The sequence below is a fragment of the Anabas testudineus genome, chromosome 1, assembly GCF_900324465.2.
Source record: "Anabas testudineus chromosome 1, fAnaTes1.2, whole genome shotgun sequence".
In the NCBI taxonomy this organism is placed as follows: Eukaryota; Metazoa; Chordata; class Actinopteri; order Anabantiformes; family Anabantidae; genus Anabas; species Anabas testudineus.
Genome location: NC_046610.1, coordinates 11,202,371 through 11,229,394, shown reverse-complemented (window position 1 = coordinate 11,229,394; position 27,024 = coordinate 11,202,371). Strand labels below are relative to the sequence as shown.

Sequence of the window (27,024 nt, the reverse complement as noted above, 5' to 3'; positions counted from 1 at the left end):
ATGTTAACCCTTGTTGTGTTCTTGCTTTGTACAGCCTCCTCCTTCTCAGCTTCTACCAAAGGTGAGTGGATGGGGTAGTTTGTGACCCTTTCTCTGTGTGTGGATAGAGGATGGTTGGGGGGCAGCTGAAGCAGTGAATCGATCAAATGAATGTGTTTGTGAGACAAGCAGAAATCCACTGCGTCCTCAGTTTGTAGACACCTGGATTGATTTATAGCTGCACTTGTGCACTCTGGTGGGATTTAATACATACACAATTGAGGATGATTATGTGTATTTGTGGTTTTGTATGGATTCTGAATATATTTTTTGATACCACAGAGTCTGTGAAATCCCAAATGAATGAATCGTGGCAGGAAGTGATGTGACACAGCTGATAATGTCAATGTCCAATTCATTTTCAGTGGAGTAGCTTCACACAGTGCTGCTCGGTGACATCACTAAATGATAAGAAGTAATAGATCATAACAGACAAACATAAAATGCAACATAACCATTTAAGAAATGATTACTATCCTGTCTGTTGGTGTCCTCTTTCTCTCTGTTGATCCTCAAATGTCTCGACCTTTTTGACAAAAGACAAACTGACCCAGAATTTAGATTAGTTGAAATCAGCTCCACATTCCTCAGTGACCTGTGATGAAATCAAATAGTGACACGTCAGTCTGTCTTCCCTCGTGGCCTAATGTCATATCTGTAAAATCCTGTCATTAATAAAGCAGAGGAGAGATTTGTTATCTTCTCTCAATGCGAACACACCCAGTGAAATAGAGACTCATTAAATCGTTTCACAGAGGATTATGGAAAATGCTACTTTTAAGTTTTTTCTTTGTGCATTCATTTGATAACAAAATGTACTTTGTGGTATAACTTATTTTTATTATAATGTAGGGCTGTCTCATGATAATTCAAGACAACAGCAATACTGATGTTTGTAGGTTGTTTGGTTTGAAAATCGGGATTTCTAAATTCATCTTTAGCTGTTCCACAGTAGGAACACCATTAAATGCATTGATCTGAGATTTGAGGAGCAGTTGGGAGCACAAACATAAAAAGAAATTAAATATAGGATGCTAACAAAGTGAGTTTTACCCTTCCCACGTTTATTTCTTCTATTCCAGGTTCAGTTTTCTTAGAGCACAGCCACTGCTTATCAGCAGCCGGCTCTCTAATCTGGGAATGAACCGTTTTCAAAACAGTCATTGACCACAACAGTGTCATCACAGGCTAAACCAGAGACAAACTCACAGACTGATTACTATTTCTGTGGTTTCGTTTAGCTTCTAATTAATATTCACAATAAAGGATAGTGACTGAAAATCATTGGAAAAATATAGTTGTCTAAAGACATATTGGATACTCCAGAAAAACAAAAAGTCTGCTCTACAGCATCTTCATACGACAACATCAACAAAGCTGCTTATCTAAATAGCAACACTCGTATTTGTTCACCAGCTGCGTTTCTTGTATTTCTTCAGGTGGTGCTGCTGCCGGACCCCGACTGAACAACAACCAGCTGTACAAATTCAGCTACACCACAGAGGTGCTGGTGGACAGGACCAAGGGGTCAAAAGAGGGCAGTGCCGGCTACAGGATCTCAAGTGACGTCCACGTCAACCTCGTGTGGAGAGATCCCAGCAGCAAGGATGACCAACTAATTAAACTAGTGGTATGTTGATATTGTATTTCTGACTACAAAGTCTGGATGCTTCTTGTCACTGGAGCTGGTTATGTGTTGACAAGACAAAAAATATGTCAATGAGTAATCTCTCTTTAATGTCTTTAAAGATCTCAAATGTGAGGATCGAATCTGCATCACCTCGATCTGACAAGAAGAACGTCCTGCGTGGATCCACAGCAGAAAGTCTTTTAGGGAAGCCCAAACTAGCAGCTCTGACAAAACCTTTCTTGGTGCATCTCAAAAATGGAAAGGTGAGAACATTACCACTGCAAATCTCAGTTTGATTCTCCTAAAACTTTCTTATTGTTATTTTAACCAGTTTACATTAAAAAGGTTTTGATTCTTTGTAGATCAGATACTTTGTATATGCACATAAAGAAAAACACAGTGTGTGATTTGGTTTCAAATTCAGATTTAAGATACTAAAGTTAAAAAGTCCTTATTCAGCACTTCCAGCACTCCACAGTTGCCATCTTCAGATAACTAATGATCTTACTTTCACTGTGCTGGAGCGATGATGCTGGCAGGGGAAATACCAGACAGGTGTGTGTGTGTGTGTGTGTGTGTGTGTGTGTGTGTGTGTGTGTGTGTGTGTGTGTGTGTGTGTGTGTATGTGCGTGCGTGCAAAGGTCAGCTGGTTCAAGGGGTCAGTGAATGAATGAACGAGCCTGACGTCAGGAGTGGCTCCGTGTTGGTGGATAAGGCTCCTGCTGGCTGCTGTAAGACGTTTGAGCCGGAGCCAAACTCACTCTCTTATCATGTCATTATCATCTGTATGCTACGCAATGTTGGGGAGAATAATTGCCTGAAAGGGAATAATAATAGATATTTTATTTGAAGACATTAGTTTATGGGCCACATACTGGTGAAGAAACCTCGAGTAAAGATCTCTTTACACAACGTTTTATGCCTTTGATTACCTGTTGGTCCACACATGCACTAAACATTTCTGCACCCTCCATTTATTAGCAACGTGTAAAACATTTAGCAATAGATTACAACATTTATAGCTGCGTTATTATAGAATGAAATGGATCAACGTCAGCCAAAAATACTGTTAATAAATAAATAAATATCATAGAAATATGAAGAAATACTTTTTGAATGATGCTGTTTTGGAAACTTATACCAAGATTCCCGGTGCATAATTGGAAATGCACTTTAACACAATACTTTAGTGGTGTGTAGACATATTTTAGCATATTAAGATATACTTATAAGTGCCACTCAAGCTTTTCAAACCTTGGCTAAAAGGTTGTCGTGGACGAATGAGCCATTAGTGTGTGTGAAAGAGGATAGAGCAGTGTCTCCCCTGGTGTTGTTAGGTTATTTATACTGGTGGCAGGCTGTGGCAGGAAAAATACAGAGTAGCAGTCTATTTATGGTGGTCCTATCTGATATTGTGGTTGAGCGCCACAAATAAATTACATACTGTATAGGAGACACTGTAGGATGATGTAATCTTCTGCTTTCTACACTCCAGGGCAGGACACAGAGTCCATTATTGAACTGGACTGAAGTCTCATTGGAGAAATCTGTGGTGTGATACAATATTTATCAGGATTGGTTCAACCTAAGATGCCATTTGAGTGGACTGGGATCCATTATGACTTAAAAGCAAATAAAATCTGATAAGAGTAAACTAGGTTAACGTGTCATTCAGAAGTTCTTCGTGCAGGTCAAAGTGAATCTACTGTAAAGCCTGACTGAGGCAGTAGTATGGCTCTGAATATATTTCAGCAGTAAGTGAAAATGGTAGTTTATAGAAATTAAAGATAAGTTTAAGGTAATTAGAAACTATTTAAAGCATAAAATCAGTACAAGTTAATACAGTATATCATTACCAAAATAACTGTAACCATTAAATATGTTCATCAGCCTAAATAAATCCACTGTTGGCCAGACAGTAAATTATAACATGCAAGGTTGGGATTGATTCTCCTTTAATGCTAAAGTGCTAACACCAAAGTATTTGTACTTTGTTTTTGATCTGCACTTTAAAGAACTTATTTTATTTTTGTATGTAATGTAAATAGCCTATGATGTCACTACGATGCACATGTGTGCGAAAGAAAACTGACACCCTGAAAGCCTTTGTGAGGTTCAGCACGTAGGTCGCTTGCCTCAGTTGCTGTTTTAGCTACAGGTCAAAGTAATTTAATATCCATTGTTTGAACGCATGACATTCAGTTTCACACGTTGGTTTATTTTCTCACATGTTCCAGGCGAAAGGATTTTATTCCTACTGGGCCGAACCTGCAACTATCAAGAACCTAAAGCGAGGGCTGGCCAGCTTACTGCAATTACAGCTAAACACTGGGAAGGTTATAGAGGTGAACATCATAATATTTATAATCACATTTCTTTTATCATCTTTTGTTTATTAACCCGTGTAACAAATATAAATATTCTTGACGTCTGTCTTTAAACAGAACGACGTGTCTGGAAGGTGCACAGTCGAGTACAAGGCAGTAAAAGGTCAAGTGACCAGAACCAAGCTCCTGGAGACGTGTAAGACCGAAGAGACTGGCTTCACCACACATAGTCAGGTTAGTTAGCACACGGGCCTTCTCACTACGCTGAAATGTGAACAGTACTGAATCTTTAATTACAACACATCTCAATGTCCCCCTCTTCAGACACTGGGTGTGAGCAAGAAGTCCAGTTCTGTTACAGTGTTCACACTTGAGGATGGTTTCATCCGCTCAGCTGTGGCTGAAGAAATACACTCACTGGCTGTTAATGCTCGCAGATCTGCTGCAGCTAAAGTTCAGTCCAGGTAATTAGCTTAACATTAAAGCAATGTGCGGTTCCATGTCTAATAAGTGCACACTTTAATTTTCTATTTTTGCAATGCCCAGGCAAACTCTCACATTGGTGGGAACAGAGGCTGGACCCCTGGAGGCCGCTGGGAAAGATGTCGCTGGTGTTGTCAAGTCAGTTGATGCCAAACTGGCAGCTGTTGGTATCGTGGCTGAGAAGGTCAAATCCCAGTGCAAAGGCTGTCCATCAGTGAGTAGCTGTTCACTCTCATACACTAAATATTCACTTATATGCCGGAACACAAACACAGTTGCCATCATGTTACATACAATGTGGCGGCGGTCTGTCCGTGGACATTTTCTTGTGAGGAACCACAGATTGACCCGTTCAGCAGATGGTGAAAAGCTACAGCTACAGGACACTATCACGCCGTTCTTGCCAGCGCCCACAAATGATCTCTTAACAGCTACTATTTTTGAATTTGTACAAGTCATTATAACTTGCTGGTTAGCAAAGTATATCGTGTGCCAGCATCTTACATTTCAGTGTCTTCAGACCTTCTTCCGAGTATGACGAAGGTCCAAGATGAGTTGTACACATTGTTACAAACTGATTCTTAAATAAAAACTGCACAAGTAAACGGATACTGGATATTTTTGTACCGTAATTGACGGAAGACGATCTGTCTTCTAATCCCTTCTCCCCTGTGCTCTCCCTATTAGCTTTTTGACCATTGGCAGACTCAACAGAAGCAGCTGGAGCCAGAGAGCCTGTCCAAAGCCACGGCTCCCCGCAGCTTTCTGGCCCTCGTCCAGAGCATTAGGAAGGCGTCCAAGGACGAGATCCTCAAAGTGCTGAAGAGCGCCAGCAAGACATCTCTGTAAACAGGCTCCTCCTCTTTTCCTACATCTTATTTACTGCCTTCTGACACCACTCCTCTGCTTGTTCTTTGAATTAGATCATCTAAATTTGAGAATGTCAGAAACCCAGAGCATCAACTTAATCTCATGTCTTCTGCCATCAGACCTCAGGTGGTGGACGCTGTGACCTCTGCCCAGACCGTGGCGTCTCTGGATGCCATACTTGAATTCCTTAACTTCACTGATGCCAAAGGTTTGATTCTGCAGGAGAGGTTCCTTTATGCATGTGGCTTTGCTTCACATCCCAATGAGAAAATGCTCCAGGCTCTGCTGGTGAGTGCTGTGTTCTTGTTAATGACAGAACTGCCACATTTACTTGCATATATAGAGGAGTGTAGGACATGTATGGACATATAAACACACTATTGCAAATTGTATTGAGGTGTGCTGCCATTTCAGGATATTTCTAAGGGAAAGATTGGCAGCACTGACATCAGAGAGTCTGTGGTGATCATTATGGGAGCCCTGGTCAACAAACTGTGTCAGAAAGGAGGGTGCAACTTACCGGTAAGCCTCCAAGAAGATCTCAGCTAAGCTGTGTGTACATACACCAGAAACTGAATGTTATTCTGTGGAGTAAATGAATGAGCAGCAGCAGCTGACTGATGCTTGTCTCCTGTATGTCTACCTATCAGACAGTGGTGCAGGTGAAGAAGATGATTTTAGACGGTCCTGACAGCACACAGGTTGAATCTGAGGTTCAGATGTATCTTTTGGCTCTGAAAAACTCACTGCTTCCCGAGGCCATTCCTGTGTTTATCAAATATGCAGAGTCAGAGGTGGGAGTTTACAACACTATCGCCCTCACTGCCCTGCAGAGATATGACATCAGTCTCATCACTGACGAGGTACACAACATAACATTTTCCTATATTGTTATATTCACTATATCTAGGTATCATTAGCATGTAACTGCAATTAAAATTTCCTCTGTTATTTCAGGTGAAACGGACAGTGAACAGGGTTTACCACCAGAATCGACGGATCTATGAGAAAAACGTGAGAGCTGCTGCCGCTGACGTCATCCTCAGTAGCAACCCCTCATACATGGAAGTCAAGAATCTACTTCTATCTATCGGCAACTTGCCCCATGAAATGAACAAATACATGGTGTCTAAGATCCAGGACGTCATCCGCTTCCAGATGCCTGCCAGGTGAGTTATCAGGCATTCAATTGACTTCTCAACAGAAAAGGCCTGACTGACAACACTTACTCAAAGGATTTACACTGATACTTATTTACGCTGATACTCATTATACTTAAATACATTCTCCTGTGCTATAAACCAGTTTTCTGCATTTTACAGCAAAGTCTTACGCCAAGCTATGAAGGACATGATTTCCCATAACTACGAACGCTTTGCAAAAATTGGTTCATCATCTTCATTCTCAGGATTCATGGCCCGTAAGTAATTTACCATCATCTCACTGCACAGAAAGAAGCATGCCCATTTAGCCCTTATGGATAACAACTAATACATAAATAAATAAATAATAAACCATAAATCCACTCCCTACAGAATCTGCTGATGTGACCTCCACGTATAGTTTGGACATCTTGTATTCAGGCTCTGGAGTCATGAGAAGAAGTGTCATGAATATTTATGGTGCTAGTAATGGAGCAGTGCTGCATGGACTACAGGTGAAGAAACAACAACTCTATATATGACTGATAGGTCAAATAGGAGATCACATAAAGTGTCTGACTTGTATACTCTTTCTGTCTTCTAGGTTGCTATTGAGGCCCAGGGTCTGGAGACCCTAATTGCCGCCACACCTGATGAAGGAGAGGAAGACCTGGAGTCGTTTGCTGGGATGTCAGCTCTGCTGTTCGATGTCCAGCTCAGGCCTGTCACCTTCTTCAAGGGCTACAGTGACCTCATGTCCAAAATCTTCTCCATGTCCGGGGATCCCATTAATGTAGTGAAGGGTCTCATCCTGCTGACGGATCATTCTGAGGTAAGGCGTTTCTTCTGAGTAGCACATTAAAAGCTCGCTCACAAGGAAAAACAGTGACAGCTTGTAGAAATGAGTCACGTTTGCAACATGTATTGAGAGAACAATGTGTCTTTTCTCATCTGTGGTCCTGCAGGTCATCCAGCTGCAGTCTGGTCTGAAGGCAAGTGCAGAGTTCCAGGGAGGGTTAGCCATTGACATTTCTGGAGGCATGGAGATAAGTCTGTGGTACAGAGAGTCCAAAACCAGCATCAACAACAGGTACAGTCCACACAATAGAAAATAACAGCTGTTTCACGTGTTTATGTCATGTCAAGCCTTTAGGTCACAGCCTGAAGTACAACTGTGGAGTGATAAACTATCTCGCTTTGTAAAGTACTGAATGTACAGTATGATGTAACACACTTGCAGGTCAGAGGCCCTTGTGACAGACAGGTCAAAGAAAACAACCTTTGTGACCGAAAGGAAAGTTGTTTTAGATGCTCGAACCACGCCACCGCACTCCTAATAATAGACGTCTGTTGATGTTGGATTCGTGTGAACTTTAAAGGAGCTATAAGCGTGGTCTGATTCATTTGTTCCACTGGCACGTTGGATGTAATCCAGTATTGTGTCTCACGCCTGTCACATTTCTAGGTTTCTGCTCATATGACGTCCGCCCTGTCTGCTTCTCTATTTTAAAACATTACAATGCAACACTAGCTGCTGAAAGTGGGGCGCATCGACATGCTGTGGTCGGTCAGTTCACGGCATCTGGTGATGAAACAGATTCAACCTGCAATACAGACTAGATTACAGACCAATCCATCTTACGTCTGTAACAGCATCAAAAATTACTAAAACCTGACAGAAATTTTTTAATTACTGATTTTTAATGCATTTGATGATGGTTTCGAGAAATTAGATCATTTCAGAACGAAAATGTTGGAAGTTCTTAAAATTAAAAATTAAAAAACAAACAAACAAACAAACAAAAACAGAACTTGGAACAGGAAAGCAACAAAAATATATATTAAGACAGAACAAAGAGCTTCTGCACGCCTGTTTTGACTATTTGTTGTGCTTTTCAACTACTACTGTGGTTGTACGAGTTGTATTTTATGATCATTTTATGATCTTTGATTTGGGCGCACAGGGAAATGGCAGGGGCAGGTGAATGGATCAGCATAGCTGTACCTCTTCCACTCTGATAATAGCATGGCAGGCTATCTATAGAAGCAGAACAAACCACTCTGCCGTCTTTGCCAAGCCATATCTCCACGGGCAGAGTTGCACAGCATTGATTTTCAAGTGGTTGGCACAGACTTGGATCTGAAACATGAGGAAAAGTTCTTGCATGGTAGTTAAACTCCTGTTGTTAGCATTAGCATCCTCTTTTTCTTTTGCTAAGTGACTGTGAGACCTAAGAAACAACACTGAACACTCACTGTAATAACTCAGATTTATATATATATATATTTTTTTTTATTCTCAGATGACATGTTTTAATTCTTTCTCTGTTGATCCCATTTTGATTGGATTTTCACTTTTGTTTCAGGGGAGCGCTGGTGGTCACCGGGAACATCACTGTGGACATGGACTTCATGAGAGCAGGTGTGGAGGTCAGCTTTGAAACAGAGGCATCGCTGGACTTCATCACTACTGTGCAGTTCTCTGAATATCCTTTCCTAGTGTGCATACAGATGGACAAAACTACCTTCCCCATCAGGTACTATCACGATTCACCACCTTTTGTGTTCTATAACTGAACAAGCTCACATATAAGCTGATTTTCTTCTTCTTTGTCTTCTGCGTGCAGGGAATATGTGACCAAGTACGAAAGCCTGCCATCAGGAAAGAGCGCTGTGTCGCGTAAGAGCAGGAAGCAGCTCATTCCCGGCTCTGAATTCCCTCTTCACCAGGAGAACTCAAACATGTGCAAGAGGGTTTTTGACTCTAGCTGGTAGAGATACTGTGAACTACGCAGGAGCGAGTCTTCATTCTTGCTGGCAGGTTGTTGTAACTCAGGAGGGTTCATTGCATTCAGGGACAGCTATAACACCTCAAACAGTGTAAAAGAGAAAAGTGGTGCATGTTTTTTTTTTTTTTTTTAACAACTTATGCAATGTTTACATTCCTGTGAGTATTTAAGTCAATTAAATTTGGCATTTTGTTTGAAATCAGGAATTTTTGCATTGTCTTTTTATGACTTTTGTTGAAAATGTATTTATGATGGGCACATACATACAGGATGTATGTTTTATTTGAATGATACTAAGCATGGAAACTGTAATTTTCCCTAGCAAATACAGTAAAGACATAGATGTACATATCACACTGGACACAGTGGATATATTTTCCCATGAATAGAAACGCTCCTTCCTATGAACAGTCCCTTCTTTCTTTCTTTTTTCTTAATTAAATGTGTTTACTATGGAGGAGCAGTGTATTATTTTATGTAACTGTATGACAACTTGACACACTTGAAATAACTTATGGACCAAAGTAATGACATTCATCAATTAAATTGTTTTTACAATTAACTTGGTTAATTTTTTTTATAATTGCTTCCACGAAGTGCGTACCTTGTCTTTACACTGTAGTTGCACAACTGGAGTTGAAAAGTGAACCTTGGGATATATTTTTTTGGTATGTTGCTGTAATTTCTGTATAAATGTGTGGCTAGTGTAAAGACATTTAAACTACTCTGAACTTGTGCGTCCACATTTAGGGATCAATTTGTTAGATTTGTAATTTGTTGACAATAAACACTGCACACTTCACTGGTAACATTTGTGTTTGTTCATGTGTTATAGATTTAGATTCAGTAAAACCCTTTGGTTAATATGTACAACAAGGCTGTATTGTCCCTTTTGCATTTAAAAGGACAATTGTATGTGTCTGTCAATTGTACTTGTCAAAGAAAGTGTATTTGTCTCAAGGAGTACTAAACAAAACAGTTCTGTATCCCACATAAGTACAGAACACGTGACTTATTTGTAATATTGGGTCTAGAGTCTGTGTAATACTTTCTGTAATAGTACCCCAGGTTCATGATGTTTCATCTAGTTTTTGGTAATTTCATGAAACTCATTTACATTTACATGGGATTACGCATCATGTAAATTTGACAACTAGCACAAGACAAGACATAAAAGTATATGTAATACTGTACTAATGTAGTACAGTGTTTTCCCACAGAAATTAGCATTAAAGGAAATTAACACCAAGTAATGGCCACATAGTCAGCTGCTACTCTGACAGGCCCTTAAAGTTTGGAGCCTGAGGAAATTTCTCACTTTTCCAACTTCATAATCCACTTTTAATACACAATACAATATAAAGAAAGCAGAAAGGGGGACTGAGGAAATGGTACTCAAAGGTATTTTAGGAAAAACTGCAGAATATCACATACATTGTGATATGGCTGAAATGAAAGCAGTGTTACTTGGCCCAACAGAATGTTTTTGTAAATGTGCACCATGAGGAACAATAATCTGCAGTACTCAGTCTGTCAATCAGTTTCAATCCACTACTTCATTTCAGACTGACAAATCTCAACTATTAGATGGATTGCTATGACATTTTGTGCAGACATTCATGGTTACCAGAGGACGGATCCAAGGACTTAGACAATCACCATACTTTTAATGCCACCACCAGTTTGACATTTGTGGTTATGAATGAAATATCACAGTAGCTATTTATAGACGTAAACTGGTTCTGAAAATTCCTTAACTTTTCTTTAAAAATGGAAGTTGTTCATGTACATTTCCATAAAACCTTTTCTAAAATGCAATAAAATGTATAATTTGTAATTTGTTAATTTACTTAAACCTTGATGCGTGAAGATGGTTCCTCTTCACGCATGCTGATGGGCACCCACACCGTCACAGAATCTTTCATCGATAACAGTCCAGATGCTTCTTCTCATCCATTGATTTTTTTCTGTAAACAAGGTGAAGCATTATCTGACCACAGAACATACCGTATTTATGTCTTTTGGACCATCTTACAGGAGCTTGGGTTCAGAGAACTCAGCTGAATTTCTGCACAGGTTTGATGTATGGCTTGCTCCTGGTTAGGGATTTTCAGGTTGCATTTCTAGATGCAGCAGCAGATTGTGTTATATGTCAAGCACAATAGTTTGAAATGTCAAAAAAGTATTGCAACCAGCTTCAATTTTACTTACTAGTACCGCGTTACTTCAAACTAGCAACAATATAAACACAGATGTGTCTAGGTACAGCCTTTTAGAAGCTTGAGGGACAACCAGTGATCCAGTGTAGAGCTTTTTGTCTTTCAGATCATTTTCTATATGGGAAACTCCTAAATTTGAACCTGTACCTAGGTTAAACCTCTTTGTTGAAGTAAACCCCTACAGAGCCCATTTGCATTCATAGTTTGTGTAATAAGAACCTTCGGAGCCTACAGCAGATACAACACACACTTGTTGATCCAGGTGAGGCAATAAATCTCAGCTCTTCTTGTGTCGCAGCTGTGACATCAGAGCTCCTGTTGGCATCCAAACACAACAACTGGTCCTTAATGTAGATTCTTCAGAACCCACCGAGAGCAGCTGGGGGCAAACCAGTGTCTGCCAGTCTCACTGCATCCACGGCAACCAAGTAAACACTGCAGCAAACTGTCAGGTTAAACTTAAGCCTCGACCCGGGTGATGTTTCAGTGTCACCAGAAAGCTAGCCTTGCACGCTGGCAGATGCCAAATATGTACTTCTGCTGGCATAAATCTGGTCGATTGCCTTTGACCCATGCCATTTACTTTTTGTATCTTTTTGCAATTGAAACTTTATCTTAACTACAGTATTTATGAACCTGCAAGGAACAACATTAAGTAGATCAGGGAGATAAAAGAAAATAAGATTCAAAATCAGAATATATTCAGAATAAAAATATGTACTAATGTACGTACAGAACAATTGAAGAATATCAACCAGTGCATGAGTAGTGAGCGATGCAGGATTATGAATACTGGTACTATACTGAAATCTTTACAAGGGAACACAGCAACATAACATGATTTAATCCCAATTGTCTTTTGGTGTTTTTGATGTTTTATTATTGGAATCTAAAGCAATTCAAATTAAGGGACACACAAAATTCAGTAGCTTGCATTTTGAATTTATTGCAAACAAGTAGGCCTGTCAGTCTACATTACACTTATTCATCATATTCATTACTTTCAAGCTTGTAAGTGAAAACACAGCACTTACTTCTCCTTTCAACATATCTCTTCTATTAATTATCATCTTGACCTCTGTCATTTTCTGGGGCAGCCAAGATCAGCCAGAAAACATATACAGTGGCATTTTATGACTGTACAACCATTAAACAATATCACTTAAACATGTGCCCCTTTACTTTAAGCATTCACATACTTATCTACACTTATCTCAAACCATCTCACATACATGTAAGCCTTTTTCTTTATACAAAAGCAAGCTTTAAAAGTCAGTTTTCCATGTTTAACATCAAAGTCTGAGGGTTTGTTTTAGCACATCTGGAAGGATGTTTTAAAACAATGTATATCAATGTTACAGTGCATCTTTGGGCAAAAGTTTCCTTTTATATTGTCAAGTCCACATAGTGCTCCTGCTGTCACCTTTACAGCTATTTATCACTGTATTAGTGACAAAAACCAAGTGCATTAGTTACATTATTATTCACAGATAGGTCATACTAGTAACTAACAATATGAAGATAACAATTTTTTTCCTTTATGTAATTCTTCACAGAAGTTCATAATGGTATGTAAATGTGCTAAAATTAATAATCAAATAAGTAAAATGTGTGTTTTTATAAAATCTTTTTTAAATTTGTTCAAGAACCAACTCTATGGCAGGAGGCAGAAGCTCATTTCACTCAGTTTGAACTTGTTGATGCTAAGAAAAATCGCTTTGATATGTTTCTTTGGATAAAGTGGATGTTTGTTTTTTTATTTCCTATGACTTTTCTCCACAACAGATCTCATTGTTTCTAAACGAATCATCTTTTTATTTGCACTGCAAATTAATTTAGAATCATAATTAAAATACTATTAACAATGACACTATTTTCTTAATTAAATGTACAAATTTAAGTAAAGTTTCACCACAAATATATTAACTTTTTGCAAAATCAAGTTGCTCTAAAGAGCAAACCATGTCAAATCTACTGCACAGTCAAGAAGAAGTTTTTCAAATCACAACATGAATTCATACAATTTATAACGATCAATTAACTGATAGGGCAAATTTTCTAAGTCTGTTGTCACAGAATGCATAGCATGTATTTTCACAGAATTAAGGTACAAAGACTGACCAGCAGCTCCAAATACCTTTTAATATGTGTTCAGTTTTGAAGCATACTAAAAAAAATAGCAAACCTGCAGTTTACATTATTCCTACACAAGATGCAGGTGTAGCTGGGTAAAGCACAATGAGCTATGATGCCCCACTGAATATTCAAAAGGAAACAGGACAGACAAAAGCACAAATTGAAAAGAAAAGTGTAATTCTGGTCTGGATGTTGCTCTATTCGTATTCATGCGAAAGAGATCAAGGGGTTTAAACAAGAGAAACAGACACTGTTGTGTGCAAGGTTTGAAGACACACCCAACACATGTACCGCCTGTATGCTCCCGTCTACAGTGAAGTAACTGGACTCTTTGCTGTCTGCTCACAGAATGCTGTGACGCCATACACAACTCAACATGCACACAGTCAGATCCACACACACTTACTTCAATTCCATTACACTAAAGTGTAAAATTACCCAACACAAATAGAGGAGGTTATCCACTAAATGTCTCAGCTGGCTCTAACTCATTAGGCTCAACACTACTTAGAGACTTAAGTAAACTGTTAAACCAAAGGTCCAGCTCTTCTACATCTGAGCAATACACTTTGTGCGTTTCTCTCTTTTTCTCACCACAACAAATGATTTACACAAGTTTGAACATACATCACCTCATTAGTTGTGCAGGTATGAGCAGCGTTTTGTGAGTCATGTAACAATGGTCACATATACTCCAGGTAGAGCACACAGACAAAAACATAGAAATGCTACAGTAAATGTAGGAAACAGTGTTGGGTAGTATTACGGTACACATCAATGCCAGATGTTTAGAATTGTACTAATATCTACTCATCACTATAAGTAACGGTGTGACTTTAAAATACTGGCTGAAAACAAACTAAAATAAAACTTGGTGATTCAACATTAGCACTTCATTTGTGGCGTTAGTTAATTTTGTAAAGTCATATATGGTCCCTGTCTTCAAAAAACTCAGAAAAATACCCATAGTAAGGTAAGTTGTATTCACCCTAATGAATTGTCTGTGAATTAAAGTAAGACTATGTGACTTTTAGTGAGCAGCAGCATTTGTCGCATTGTTTCTCAGAAAACATCAACCACCATAATGTGGCATTAACTGTTTTACAGGTGCCCATGACGCACTAGGGTCATAGTGACATAAGGGTAGGCCAGGCAAGTCATATATCTGTCTCTATCTGTCTATCTGTCTCATATATCATTTTCCTGGAGGATCCTGAGCTATTCTCAGGTCAGACGGTATAGCTTAGCATGTAGGCTCTCCAGCATGTACTGGGTCTGCCCCTAGCTTTGTCCAAGTTCAATATGTCTGGAGAGTTTGGGCAGCCAGGACAGGTCCCAAATCACTTTGGATAAATACAAATAGCAGTTTCTTCTAGGTGTATGAGCTCCTCATCCGTCCCTAAGGGCGTGCCCAGCCACCCTGCACTGGAAACATGGTCTGGTGAAGCCAGCAAGACTATGTCATCTATAGAAATAGAGATGCAGTCCTGCCACCATATCAGATACTATCTGATATGCTGCCTAGAATTATGTTCATGAAAGTCACAAACAAAATTTCTGTCAAGAAATAATCTTGACGTGGCCCACTGAGAACACACTGAGGGAGCTTCTATTAATGGTTTCTCATATTCCCACAGTACCTAGTCCTCAGAGGACACAAACATTCACCAAATCCACATGACTGAATAGGCAACTCCCATGCTCCCTTGCTATTGTTGTTAGCGTAAACAACTGGTCCACTTTTACAGAACCCTCTACTGAACCCTAATCCATCAGGCTCCCTAAAATATGTTTTCTTAAGTGAACTAAACAAAGAGACATCCCAATAGAGAGGGAAACATCTTCCCAATCTTCTTTCATGCTGAAAACAACCTGGACTAAGCTCTGCCTCGCAATACTGACACTTTGCCAGAACCTCTTTGAGGACTAAAAGTTGTTTCCCAACCCTATGACACTCCTTTGTTTTTGTATCAGCGACCGCACAGTCTGCAGACCTTCGGGTCTCCTGATATCTGTCTGCTGTTTCAGTGTTGGGTCAGGTCCAAACTTCTAAAGAACCCAGTCAATGGGGACTCTTTTATCACTGGTGTCTATCCACAGATTCGTTGGCTGTCACCGTGGCATAAAAAGATGATATTCTGGCTACAAGTCTGAGCAGTCACTTCAAACTTGGCCCACTCTCATTCTATGTCCTGAGCTTTCTCTGGAAATTCATCCTTATTGAGAACAAACAGCAATGGGACCAGAAGCAAGAACCAAACATCTCTTGCTGTGTTACCATTTGTTTGCTCCCTCTTTTACCTCTAGACTAATGTAGCACAAGAAAAAGTCACATAGTCTAACTTTAAAGACATGGTAATACTAAACTCACAATAATAAAATGATGGCCTGGCTGATATAAAAAAGTGATCAGCAAACGTGACCTGTAATAAAAGACCTGCCTGCCTGTTTCCTTTTTAATAAACATTTTGCCCAAGCAGTGTTTCATCAGAGATCAGAGTTCTACACAACAGCTGAATGGAAAGTCTTACAAAGCTGATTCATGTAGCAACATGGCAGAGCATCAGCCAGAGGACACGGCCGAATGCATTTACCCCTAAAAAGTGCTGCGATGCATAGAGAATACAGTAATGTCTGCGGCAAGGATAAACAACACAACATAGTGGGGATACAAATTGTTGTTGTTGGACGTTGTCCTGGGGAGAAGATCACAGGCTGGAGTGACACGGGTGGAAACTGCAGTTATGGTGAATGAAGGCAGATTCCTCAAGGGACATGTCTAGAGGTGGGAAAGAAGACATGAAACAAGTGTTTAAGATGGATGCAAACATGTAAAAATTGTGATTATTTACAGTAGATAATATAATTTTTTTTTAAGACTTAAGTTTGGGTTTGTCCTTTTTTTTTGCATAAGCCATTGTAATGCAACAGGTTTTCAGTTTGCAGTTCCTGGTTCTGGAGCTGACAAGATTCAGCAAGATCACTGCTGGGGCCGTGATTTGTTTACGTAGGTGTGCTGGAGGTCAGCGGAGCTCTCCACCTCCTTTTCCACATTTAGGAAAAAGCAGAGGGGGAGGGGGCTATAAAAAGTTGACCCTATCTCAGCTCTGCAGACTCGCTTCCAAGCTGGAGCTGCAGCAGCATCTGATCTCTCCAAGCAGCTGTCCTGTCCCTGCATCAGCACAACAAATACTTTACATTGCCTGACCTTTTCCTCCTGCATCACTATCCTAGCCATGCCCCCATATCCCTCCGCCCCAAACCCCACTGACACCAGCTATGCACACACACCATGTGCTCGCCTTGCCACCACTACTCGACCCCGTGCTAGGCCCCCGCCTGCCACGCAACCCAGCTGACATGTATCCCTCATGGTCATGCAGTTGTATTATGGCACTGACACATTAGCTGAGAACGGCCTGGGACTAGTTGTAAGCGTGTATCTACAAGTGTGTGAGAAACTGACAATGAATTTGAGGTTTGTTGGAGAGTGTCAAGAAACAACTGCATCAAATACAGAACAGGAGACACCACGCATCACTGCTATTCTTAAATCTTTACGCTTCAGCTGTATTCGTATTCAACATGGTGCAAATTGGAAATTTGATTTGATTTGTTAAAAAAAGTTGAATGTTATATGTAAGTATTTAGTTCAAGTACACCTCATCCCTACAAGTTAAAGCTGACAAAGGAGTTTAAACTACATTTTAAAAACTCAATTTAAACCCATGACCTGCAGTACATTATTAAATACTGTATTTCTGCTACAGATTTTAGTGTAAGTGGAAAACCGACCTTTTAAACTGTGCCTCTGGTGTTTTATTTGATTAGTTTCGTGTGCATGAACCTGTGAATAAGGCAGCACCTATTCTGCTGTAAAGAGCCAATTGTTTCATTATTCAGATGGGAGAAGGTTTCAGGAAATGTCACAAACAAGAAATTAACACATTAGCAAATTGTATTGCTATGTGAGTAATTAAAACACTTATAACAGTGAATAAGAATAACTTGATGTAAGGTGTGACTAGCTGAAGAGTTTCCTGTGACACTTTCCAACCCTGAGAATAAACCATGTAAACAAACTCGTCTCACACTATCGAAATAGCCCGACGATGTGTAATGCAGAGAAACGGGAACTCAAGCGACTTGCTGTGAGCCATGTCTGAAAATCCGACCATTCAGCCGGAGCTCAGTGGAGTCAGGTTACCTGTCATGAAGCGACTGCATGTCTATTAACACTGACATGCCACCTCTGCAGCAGCCAAGACTTCTGCTTTGGAAACATTTTCAACACAGAAATAAGAAACAAAAGTCGTGTAAAGATTCAGGTCCTGCACTTAATGAAGATGCAATGCCTCAAAGATCATCTACTGTACAAGATCGCAAGCTTTATCAAACTGTGTAAAAAAAAAAAAGACTACAATCCAGTAGATATAGACATAAATGATTTACTTATATGAAAGTCACTTTTCACAGCAGGCATTTTAAAACCTTACAGGAAACATTAACAATGCCACTGCTTTATTCAAGTGTCCCATGACAGTATACCTCCTATGAACAATAGGAGCTTAAATTAAAATTCAACATTAATTTAATTGTTTTGTTCTGTTATTTTGCTTTGAGACCACACAGTAATCAAATCTCCTGCTGAACAAAGGCACTGAATTTCTTGCAATGCTGTCATTTGTGTTATCAGGCACATCACATTTTCCTTAATATGTAATAATTTAGTTTCAGTTGAAAATCGGCTGCTTCCATACTGCTACCAACTGTGATCATTTCAAGCTACATTAATGAATCAATGTCAAATATTTCTAGTTAAAGCTTCTCAAAAAAGACAACCTGCTTTTATTTGTCATATTTCATTGTAAATTAAACCTTTTTGCACATTTTGACAAAGATGTCAAATTTAGCTCTGCAATTTTTCAATAAGCATTTTTCTTTATGTTACGTATAAATAAATAAAGCAATATTCAGTGCTGCTCATACGCTGTTTCTATCCCTTAGTGACATACATCAATAAACTGAATGCATTACAATGGCATATGTATCCCTGGTGCACGCAAATGCATCATCAGGTTTCAGTGAACACAGAAAAGTTGACTAAATATTTAACATATCATGAACACAGGGATGAAGAGTGGTACCAGGAAAAAGAGAATAATCCACTGTAACAGGTGACAGGGATGTGTGACCACCTCTTACACAGTAGCCCCTCAATGTGAAATCTGTGCAAACTTACATGTATGTTAAGATATTTTCTTGGTCACCGATGCTCCACTACAAAACTCATTGTGGTTCCATCGAAGGAAGGAGGGGCGATGATTCTTGGACACTGTTGCGTCGTGATGCTGATAACTGGCTTCCTCTCTGAGCTCGCTGCAACTCCTCTGGTGGTCGCGTGTCCTAAACCCGCAGGTGGCTGCGGTGGCCCCGGTGGAGCGACTCCTGTTGGACTGTAATATGCACTTTCTGCACCTGTTGTGTTCGTTTCCAGCCCGGGACTTATTTTGTTTTTTAGCTTGTCTTCAGCTCCATCCTCAGAATGGCACAGAGACTGAGGCAACACCGCCTGAGCTGAGAGAGTGGGCGAGGGGATGAAGCTCGGATAGATCATGTAGGTGGGGGCGTACGTTCCTGGGCTCAGTGCCAGCGGGGACAAGGAGATAGGCACAGGGGTAACAGGGGTAACAGGGGTGACAGGTGCAACAGGCGAATGGGGCATTGGTACATCCACATACTGGCCTGTCTCAGGGTCAAATAGTCTCTTAGTGGTGGCCTGTATGGGAGTGTCCACCAGGTAATAATGTCCCGTAGTGGGGTCCAAAAGCATCTTCCGCTGGGTTTGTGGGATTGTCTCTCCAGTGGAAAGTGTCGGTGACACAGACGGGACGGAGGGAGAGAAGCACAACACCTGCTGCTGAGTGTGTGGACCTGCTACAGGGTGGTGGTAGATGCTTGTAGCTGGGTACTCTACGATTAACGGAGAACCTTTCTGCTCAGGTGTGTTGTTGTCACCTGGACTGTGGGCTTGGCTGACATTTGAAATCCCCTCCCTCGAAACAGGCTCCTGGTTCAGCAGTTTGGTTTCATTTGTATACCTCAGTCCTGGTATGGTCAAATAGTCTGAGCAGCCCTGTGTCACAGCGGGATGAGTGGGACTGATTTTGACCTTTCCCTGCTCCACCTGGCTGTGTTTCGGGGACTCTATTTTTACCGACAGTGGAGCCACCAGTGTCTTGGAGCTTTTCATAGCTGATGATGTTTGCAGCACAGAGCTTTGTGAAATAGGGCTACTAACGGAACTAATGCTCACATGGGCCTTGTTGTTGTTGCCAAAATGAAGGACGCTTTTGTTACTAAATGTTTGCTGTGGCTGTGCTTTAAAAGTCTCGTTGTTATAAGGGACGTGTATGATACTCAGAGCTCCTTTAACGTCCTGCGGTTTGCCTGTTTGTGCGGTTTCTTCTCCCTGCTTCTCACAGGCAATAAGTGACAGCACATGACTGTCTGAGACGGGCTGTGCAGGATGAGTTTTCCGCTTCCATTCGTTTCTATCGAAGTCATAAAGCTGCTCCATTGTTTTGACTGCAGCTTTGAGTTTCTCTATCGCAGCCTGTTTCGGTAACGTAGGCTCATTTCTCCACTCAGCTGCCTCACCTGTGAACTTGTCTTGCCTCTGTTTCGCTAGTTTGGTGTCAGGATTCTGTTGAGTTTCTAAGTGTTTGGATACAATAGGTGGTACCCTGCTAGTCGTGCAATGTGATGGTGTGTTTTCACTGCCTGCGTCTTCTTGTGCGTGTGACGCCTCAGCTGACTCTGACTTAACATTAGTTTTAACAGAGTGACATTTAATCACTATTGGAGATGGTAACACATGTTTAACTGGTTCCTTTTTGGATTTTTCCTCAGGTTTATCAACTACTGTTGTACATTTACTGTCACTGTTATCCAGAGAGACAAAGCGATATGAACTTTTTACCAATTTACGCACATCCCTGACATGATATATTGGTGTTTGAAACTTGCACTTGGTGTCTCTTATGTCTCTAACTGTGAAATTTGGAACTTTATCTGTTACAGATAAAATGTGCGACTTAGCATCATCTGCTGGTCTGTAGGTGTTGACAGTGTGGTGATTTATTTTAGGGGTTAACAAGTTGGCAATATTCAGCGTACAGCCTTTATTTTCTTTCACGTTTTTCAGACATATTTTTATCTCAGGTGTTTTCCCCCTATTCTGCTTTTCTTCATTGCCTACTATGTTTCCATTATTGGCTGTTTTGAACTCTCTCTCACATTTCTGTGCCCCTGCAGATGTGCCTGTCTCTATTGTGTTGCTAGTTAAGTCTTCTGTAAAATCCTTCCTTTTTGAAAGACGCTGGCAGCTTGGAACAAACAGAAGTTTTGTCAGCATGGTGCTGGTGTCTACTTCTGCCTTTGCTGTCGGCTGTGTGTCACTTACAGCTTTGGGCTCCGCCTTCTTTACAGGTTCTGAATTATCTTCTTTTAGCAAATTAAATGCACTATTTTGACTGTTACCCAGTTTTACAGGTTCCTCTTGTTCTTTTTCTGATCTATCTGGTGCTTTCTGCTCTTCTGTAGGCTCACAGGAACTAGTTCTGCTTCCCTCATCAGCAGAATTAACAATGAATCCAAAGCCTGATTCTGAGATTTGTCTGTGCAAACCCCTTCCCAGACTCTTTTCTCTCGTCCCATCTTGATTTAAGTGTAAAGACGAAGACAGTGGCGGGTGTTTGTCACAAATTTCTCCCCTCTCCATTTTGCGCTCCTGTTCAAACTGCATCTTTTTGGAAATCACATTTTTTAACAGGCTTGATGCAAAAATTGCCCGTTTGTGTGTGTCTCCCGTGCCGTCTGTGTGGTGATACTGCATCTCACACCCTGACCTGGACAACACAGTCCCACTGACTTCATTACATGTGTTCTTGGAGCATTTGGGGCGCCGCGTTCCTTCGGGTGCTTCAACATTGCACCGTAAATTCAGCGTCACTCCACGCTGCTTTGACTGGGCGGGATCTTTCAGTTCGATCTTTTTGCAAGAGGTTGACGTTTGTTGGGAAGTTGTTCTCTTGCCCCCTTCACACATTTTGGTTTGTGGAGCCTTCGTGCTGCTGATAGACTTGCCATGCCTCTTACTGGACACAGTCTTCATTTCCAATGTTGCGCTCGAAGTCTTGTGCGCAATTACGCTCCCCTCTCCGCCCCGGGAGATGTTTCCATAATTCCAGTCCACATAGGCTGACCATTTATTTAGGCCATATTCCGACACAGATGACTCACTAGATGTGCTGAGATTTATGGCATCGAAGTATGGACATGCCAAGCTCCGGAAAGACTTGGCGGTTAAATTACGCACCTCTTTATCAGCGTCATCCAGCTCACTAATGGAGCTGGACGCTCCACTGGAGTACTCATTAATATCTTTCCGTCTCAGTTTGGTTGCAAGGTGCTGACGCCCCGGCGCAGGAATGAAATACTGGGCTCTATCGCACAAGGGGCCCGCTCTGGCGCCAGAGCTCACAAAAGAGAAGTGGCTCCTGTCTCCAAAATGTTCTATGAAGCCACCGGTGCTGTTGTCAATGATTTTGACGGGGTCGTTCACCGCCCTGGGAGAGGTCTGTATTGATAAATGAAATGTCCCTTCATTCACGTCCTCACTTTGGTTTTTACACACGCTTTCGTCGGAACTGGCGCATTTGTCCGAGTCACAAAGATCACTCTCCTCCTGTTCGGTGGTGACAACTGCTTCACCAAGATTAGACTGCACTTTCGCCTGGCTCCTGCCCTCCAGTATCAAAGTGCCCTCCTGCGTTTCATCACTTTCAAAAGAGGCGTAATCCACAAAGGAATAAACCAGGTTGTCGTCTTCAAAGTCCCAACAGGTCCCTCGCCCCAGATCGTAATCTACATCGTGGTCGAGCTCGGTCAGCTGGATTTCGTGCGTCGTGATGTAGTGAGACTCGTCCTCCACGGTGTCCGAGCCGCAGTGGTCGGACAGCACGGCGCTCACACTGTCATCAGACTCTGTTTTGCTGTTCAGATATATATCCGTGTACTGGAGCTCATCACTCTCACTGCACATATGCTCGCTGCAGTCACTCGGGTCGAGCTCGGCCGGGTCCTGATGCGTGTTGGGAAGTTTGGTCAGCGGAGGCTCACCCGAAATGGGTCCAGGGACGGTGGCCCCCTTGTCAGGGGACTGCTCATCAACACAGTCATCGGAAATGATTTTGATCTCCTTTTCGTGCTCCTCCTGCTTTGAACTGTCGCATTTGATGACAGACAGCTGATTCCCGTTGCTGGTGAAACTCACTTTCACTGTTTTTGCGCCTTCTGGTTTCATGTCCAGATCCACATAATTGGACTCGTCGCTTTCTGTCTCGGTGGCGCGGATCTTCCTCTCCGTGTTGTCCTTATCCTTGTCCTCTGGGAGCAGCTTCCTGTGAAGTCCGGTGTCATCTCGGTAAGTGAGAGTTTCCTCCGCTGCTTCCATTTAGTCCGGTCTTACCGTCAGGTGGTCCTCGTTTACGATGTTATCCTGACACAGGACGGAAAACTCTGCAGACTGGAGCGAAGAGATGGCAGAGAGCGAGGAGGGTGGGAGGGGGAGAGAGAGGGAGGGAGGGAGTTAGAGAGAGAGAGGGAGGGAGAGTCCCAAGGAAAATCCCATTTATTATTATCTATAATCATAATAATAAATAATAATTTAATTTATACACAGAAAGTTACAATAAAATATGTCAAATTAATGAAGCTGTGACAGAGACTTTGTTTTAGGTAAAGGAAGTTAACCAGTAACCACTGTTATCTATTTATCATAAGTTGATGCTGTGCGTAAATATTAAGTTATATATACAAGATTTAGATGTGTTTATTTGTTCAGAAAAAGATTTATTAGGCTGCTGGTTGATTGTTTTCACAAAATGGACAAAATGTAAAATAATAATAAAGATAAAAATATGAACCAGTCATTTACAGACTTGAATCTTACACTATGCTGCCTGTAATCACGGCACTAATAGAATTCATCAGTGGTCTCCCCAGTTGTTGAGCAGCTATCTACCCTTGTTGAAAATTAATATTCACCACTGCAGCTAAATGATTCAAGCCCATCAGTTCATCTGCAGATATAGTACAAGGTTAATTTCTGTCCAGAGTTTAGTCCCCCTTCAAACCACTTGAGCTGTGCAGGGCTCGTTGGAGGTTGGACAAAACTAAATGGGGTAGGTGTTTGTTTGATAAGGATGTTTGTTATCAGGAAACAATGCTGAATCAGACCGTCTTGCATAATAATGATACAGTTATTGGAGCTCGGTCTAAGTGTTGAAGACACAAGTGTTGTTTCTGGACTGGGCCCCAGACTGGTGGTATGCAGCAGGGAGGGGCTGGGCCAACAGTTGCTCCATGTGGAGGGCACATTGACAGCAATATCAAGGACAGATGCCACCGGTATAAAGCATTTGTCACCCTCAAATCCCACATTTACCCTCAGTGTGATAAGGAATAAACAAGTCCACTTTTCACCAGGAATATTGTACGTTTCACTACTTCACGCTGCATTTATTGACTGGAGCTTTACACTTAAAAATGTGATGAGCTTAGGAAATATATAGGTTTAAATTAGCATTAAATCAGTGTTTTCTGACCTTTTAGGTTTGTGAACTGTTCAAATAAAGGAGCCTCTTGCCATTTTTCACATCTATGAGTTTATTCAGTTTCCCCTCTTAACTTTTGAAATGGTTTTATAAAAATAGTTTCAACAGTTTGAATAAAAAGGTCAACTTATCTTAATATTTCAGGGAGAAGCAAAGATAAGAGAAAAAATAATAATTATCTCACAGGCTTATCAGATTTCTCATGTGATGTTTGGACCACTGGACTAAAATATGAAACTGTATATGGTACAAAGTAATTAAAGGTGGCTCTGCCAACAGCTCAAGTTATATTATATTTCAAATAGATAAAGCATGTTATCCTCACACTGCCAAAAAACAATAAGAAGGTAAAGTAAAGAAAGAAAGATCCTGACTGAAGATTGAATTTTACATCAATCAATTTTAGCTGTAGTTGCCATTAAATCACATTTCTGTACTCTGTATTTAAATTATCTATATATTTATGGTAATCATATCCATTAAAATCAACTTACTTTCATGATAAAATGATTGTGCAAACACTTGTGCAGTCTGTAGTGGACATCTCTTGAAAAACACTGTACATGTGATATTCATTTTCCTTAAACTCTGAGCCATTAAAGTTTTAATTTCCTCCTTCGGTGCCAAGTCATGAACACAGGTTGAACTGACTGAAGCTGATAAATTTAGGCAGCTATTTAAGATGGGGACACCGCTCACGCAAGCATCTTGAGATCAGTTTCTTACAGTGGCTACATTAAAACAGCAGGTGTGAAATCATGAGAACCATTAATCAGCGCCGCGAACAGTCCATGTGAAGACATTTCAGATGATGTCGATACACTACAGCCGCTGCTTGATACACAGCATGTACCTGCCCTAAGAATAACTGCGTTTGAGGGATTCGCTGAACAGTAACACAGCAAATCTTCCAGCGTTAACAAGTGTTGATTCGACAGTGACAGAGTTTCAGAGTTGACAGCTGTTGGTCATCCGCTGTTTGTCCACTTACAGAGCTGATGTGGGTCTGGAGGGTCTTATCCAAACGGTTTCACAAACTCTCTGCTTACAGACGACTGGGGCAGTTGTAGACTTTTGAACAGGGGTAGAAAGTACAAGTTTCATGCTTGTGCTTTCAACTCGGGTATTTCCATAGTACTTTTTAAAACATGATGACATTTAACTGACATATTTAGTTACTAGTTACTTTGCAGATTTACAAATTGATGATGCATTAACATCATCATTGTCTGAGGGCAAAACCTCAGTCTATCTAGCTGCATTGAATAAATGAAATCAGCTTCAGCTTTACAAGTTTCATCATTAAAGTAATGTTATTTAATGAATGGACACTTTAGTGCAATAATATAATAGAGATTGTTTTGAAAGTGGTGATTTTGCATATATGATGTACTATGTTTAACTAATAAGAAAACATGCAATACATGACAGTGAGAAGTATTTTTTTTAGATAAAATAGGATATTTAATTATTATTATTATTGAATAGTTCACTTAAAACACTTTATCGCAACCAACATTTTTAAATGGACCTTACTGATTTGCTAAATAGCATATTAGAAATTAATAAAAAACGACTTTACCGATAAATAAATAAATAAAAGGGATCCCATTAACACTAGCAGTACGTCAGGTTGTGTAAGCTTTTATAATATGCACGTCACAAATTGTTTTATATTAAAACCTCTTAAGTTCTGTCAGGAAGACAGACGGTGTCACATGTGAGCTGGTTCACGGGATATGGGAGCTTAGACAGTTAACCTACTAATAATGACAGTGCTGTTCAGTGGAGATTATAATATTAAAATGTGAAGTTCATACACATCAGGCTATATTATATATTTACATGACTCTGATCATAAATGGTTTATAAGATGTTACAAGCTGCTTCATTAAAGTTACATGAAATGTTCACTAATGCTTGATTGATAATAATTATTTGGAGCTGCAGAGCCTGAATTAATTTAGTATCAGCTTAATAATATTTACAGCTGCTGATTCAGTGGATTGGTTTATTTGTGTTGGACACGTTGGCCATAGTGGACAGATTACAAAAATGTAGACTTATTGGATAAATTTGAAGTGCTGTCACCAGTAATATTAGACGTTGTGTTTTGATTTAGGAGTATCCAAAAGAAAACACGTTCACTTTATTGGGTTCATAAAATTGGACAGACATCTGAGACATGAGCAAAAGGTAATAATATGACATTAATAATATGGATTTTACAGATTAAAGTATAGAAAATTTCCCTCTTCACGTAGGTGTTTGCAGTTCCTTAATCACATCTTGTCGGTTGTCTAGAAAGGAATAGCGAGGAGATGTCTGCTGTGGCCTCATCTGGTTTCAGTTTGCACGTGTCCTGAGTGTTTCAGGGATACTCTAACCTAAAAACAGCAATGCTAGATGCAGAGCTGTCATGAATTATGCAAGCAATGGCAGACATGTACGGTTGCTCCCTTCTGGCAATGGGTATTTGATTTCATTCATGCTCATAGACTACTGGTCCTCCATCAAAGGTCAGCACCTTGTTAGGACCTGCTGCCACAACTAACAACCCTATTGTTTACTTCTTTCTATGAATAATGACACTAGGCTCCATTCATGAGAGAATAAATGTAGTGGAGAAATTAATTTGATTTGCAGATACAGTGACTTAAGAGACAATGTTATGAAGCACACATGAATGAAACAAGCACTAAATAGACTC

The 27,024-nt window shown here is 40.5% G+C and overlaps 2 protein-coding genes across 2 annotated transcripts; one reads left to right on the top strand and one right to left on the bottom strand.

Annotated features, from left to right (window-relative positions):
• Positions 1-10,089, top strand: mttp (microsomal triglyceride transfer protein). Its single transcript, XM_026360952.1, has 18 exons — positions 1-61; positions 1,479-1,669; positions 1,789-1,932; positions 3,907-4,014; positions 4,114-4,230; positions 4,321-4,460; positions 4,543-4,693; positions 5,167-5,324; positions 5,469-5,637; positions 5,764-5,871; positions 6,000-6,212; positions 6,307-6,518; positions 6,672-6,769; positions 6,885-7,006; positions 7,096-7,323; positions 7,457-7,581; positions 8,858-9,028; positions 9,119-10,089. Exons 1-18 carry the CDS (start codon positions 1-3, stop codon positions 9,264-9,266), a joined length of 2,664 nt encoding a protein of 887 aa, XP_026216737.1. The 3' UTR covers positions 9,267-10,089.
• Positions 10,090-12,463: 2,374 nt separating this feature from the next.
• Positions 12,464-23,196, bottom strand: LOC113162595 (uncharacterized protein C4orf54-like). The gene is made up of 2 exons (XM_026360815.1): positions 18,878-23,196; positions 12,464-16,414 (listed from the first exon to the last, which is right to left on the bottom strand). The coding sequence occupies exon 1, from the start codon at positions 23,150-23,152 to the stop codon at positions 18,902-18,904; it is 4,251 nt and encodes a 1,416-aa protein (XP_026216600.1). The 5' UTR covers positions 23,153-23,196; the 3' UTR covers positions 12,464-16,414; positions 18,878-18,901.
• Between the last annotated feature and the right edge of the window lie 3,828 nt (positions 23,197-27,024).

Coding starts and splice junctions, on each gene's coding strand:
- mttp (XM_026360952.1), top strand. CDS start 1: ATGTTAACCCTTGTTGTGTTCTTGCTTTGTACAGCCTCCTCCTTCTCA. Junction 5,872..5,999: donor AAGGAGGGTGCAACTTACCG/GTAAGCCTCCAA, acceptor TCTACCTATCAG/ACAGTGGTGCAGGTGAAGAA. Junction 9,029..9,118: donor AAAACTACCTTCCCCATCAG/GTACTATCACGA, acceptor TTCTGCGTGCAG/GGAATATGTGACCAAGTACG.
- LOC113162595 (XM_026360815.1), bottom strand. CDS start 23,152: ATGGAAGCAGCGGAGGAAACTCTCACTTACCGAGATGACACCGGACTT.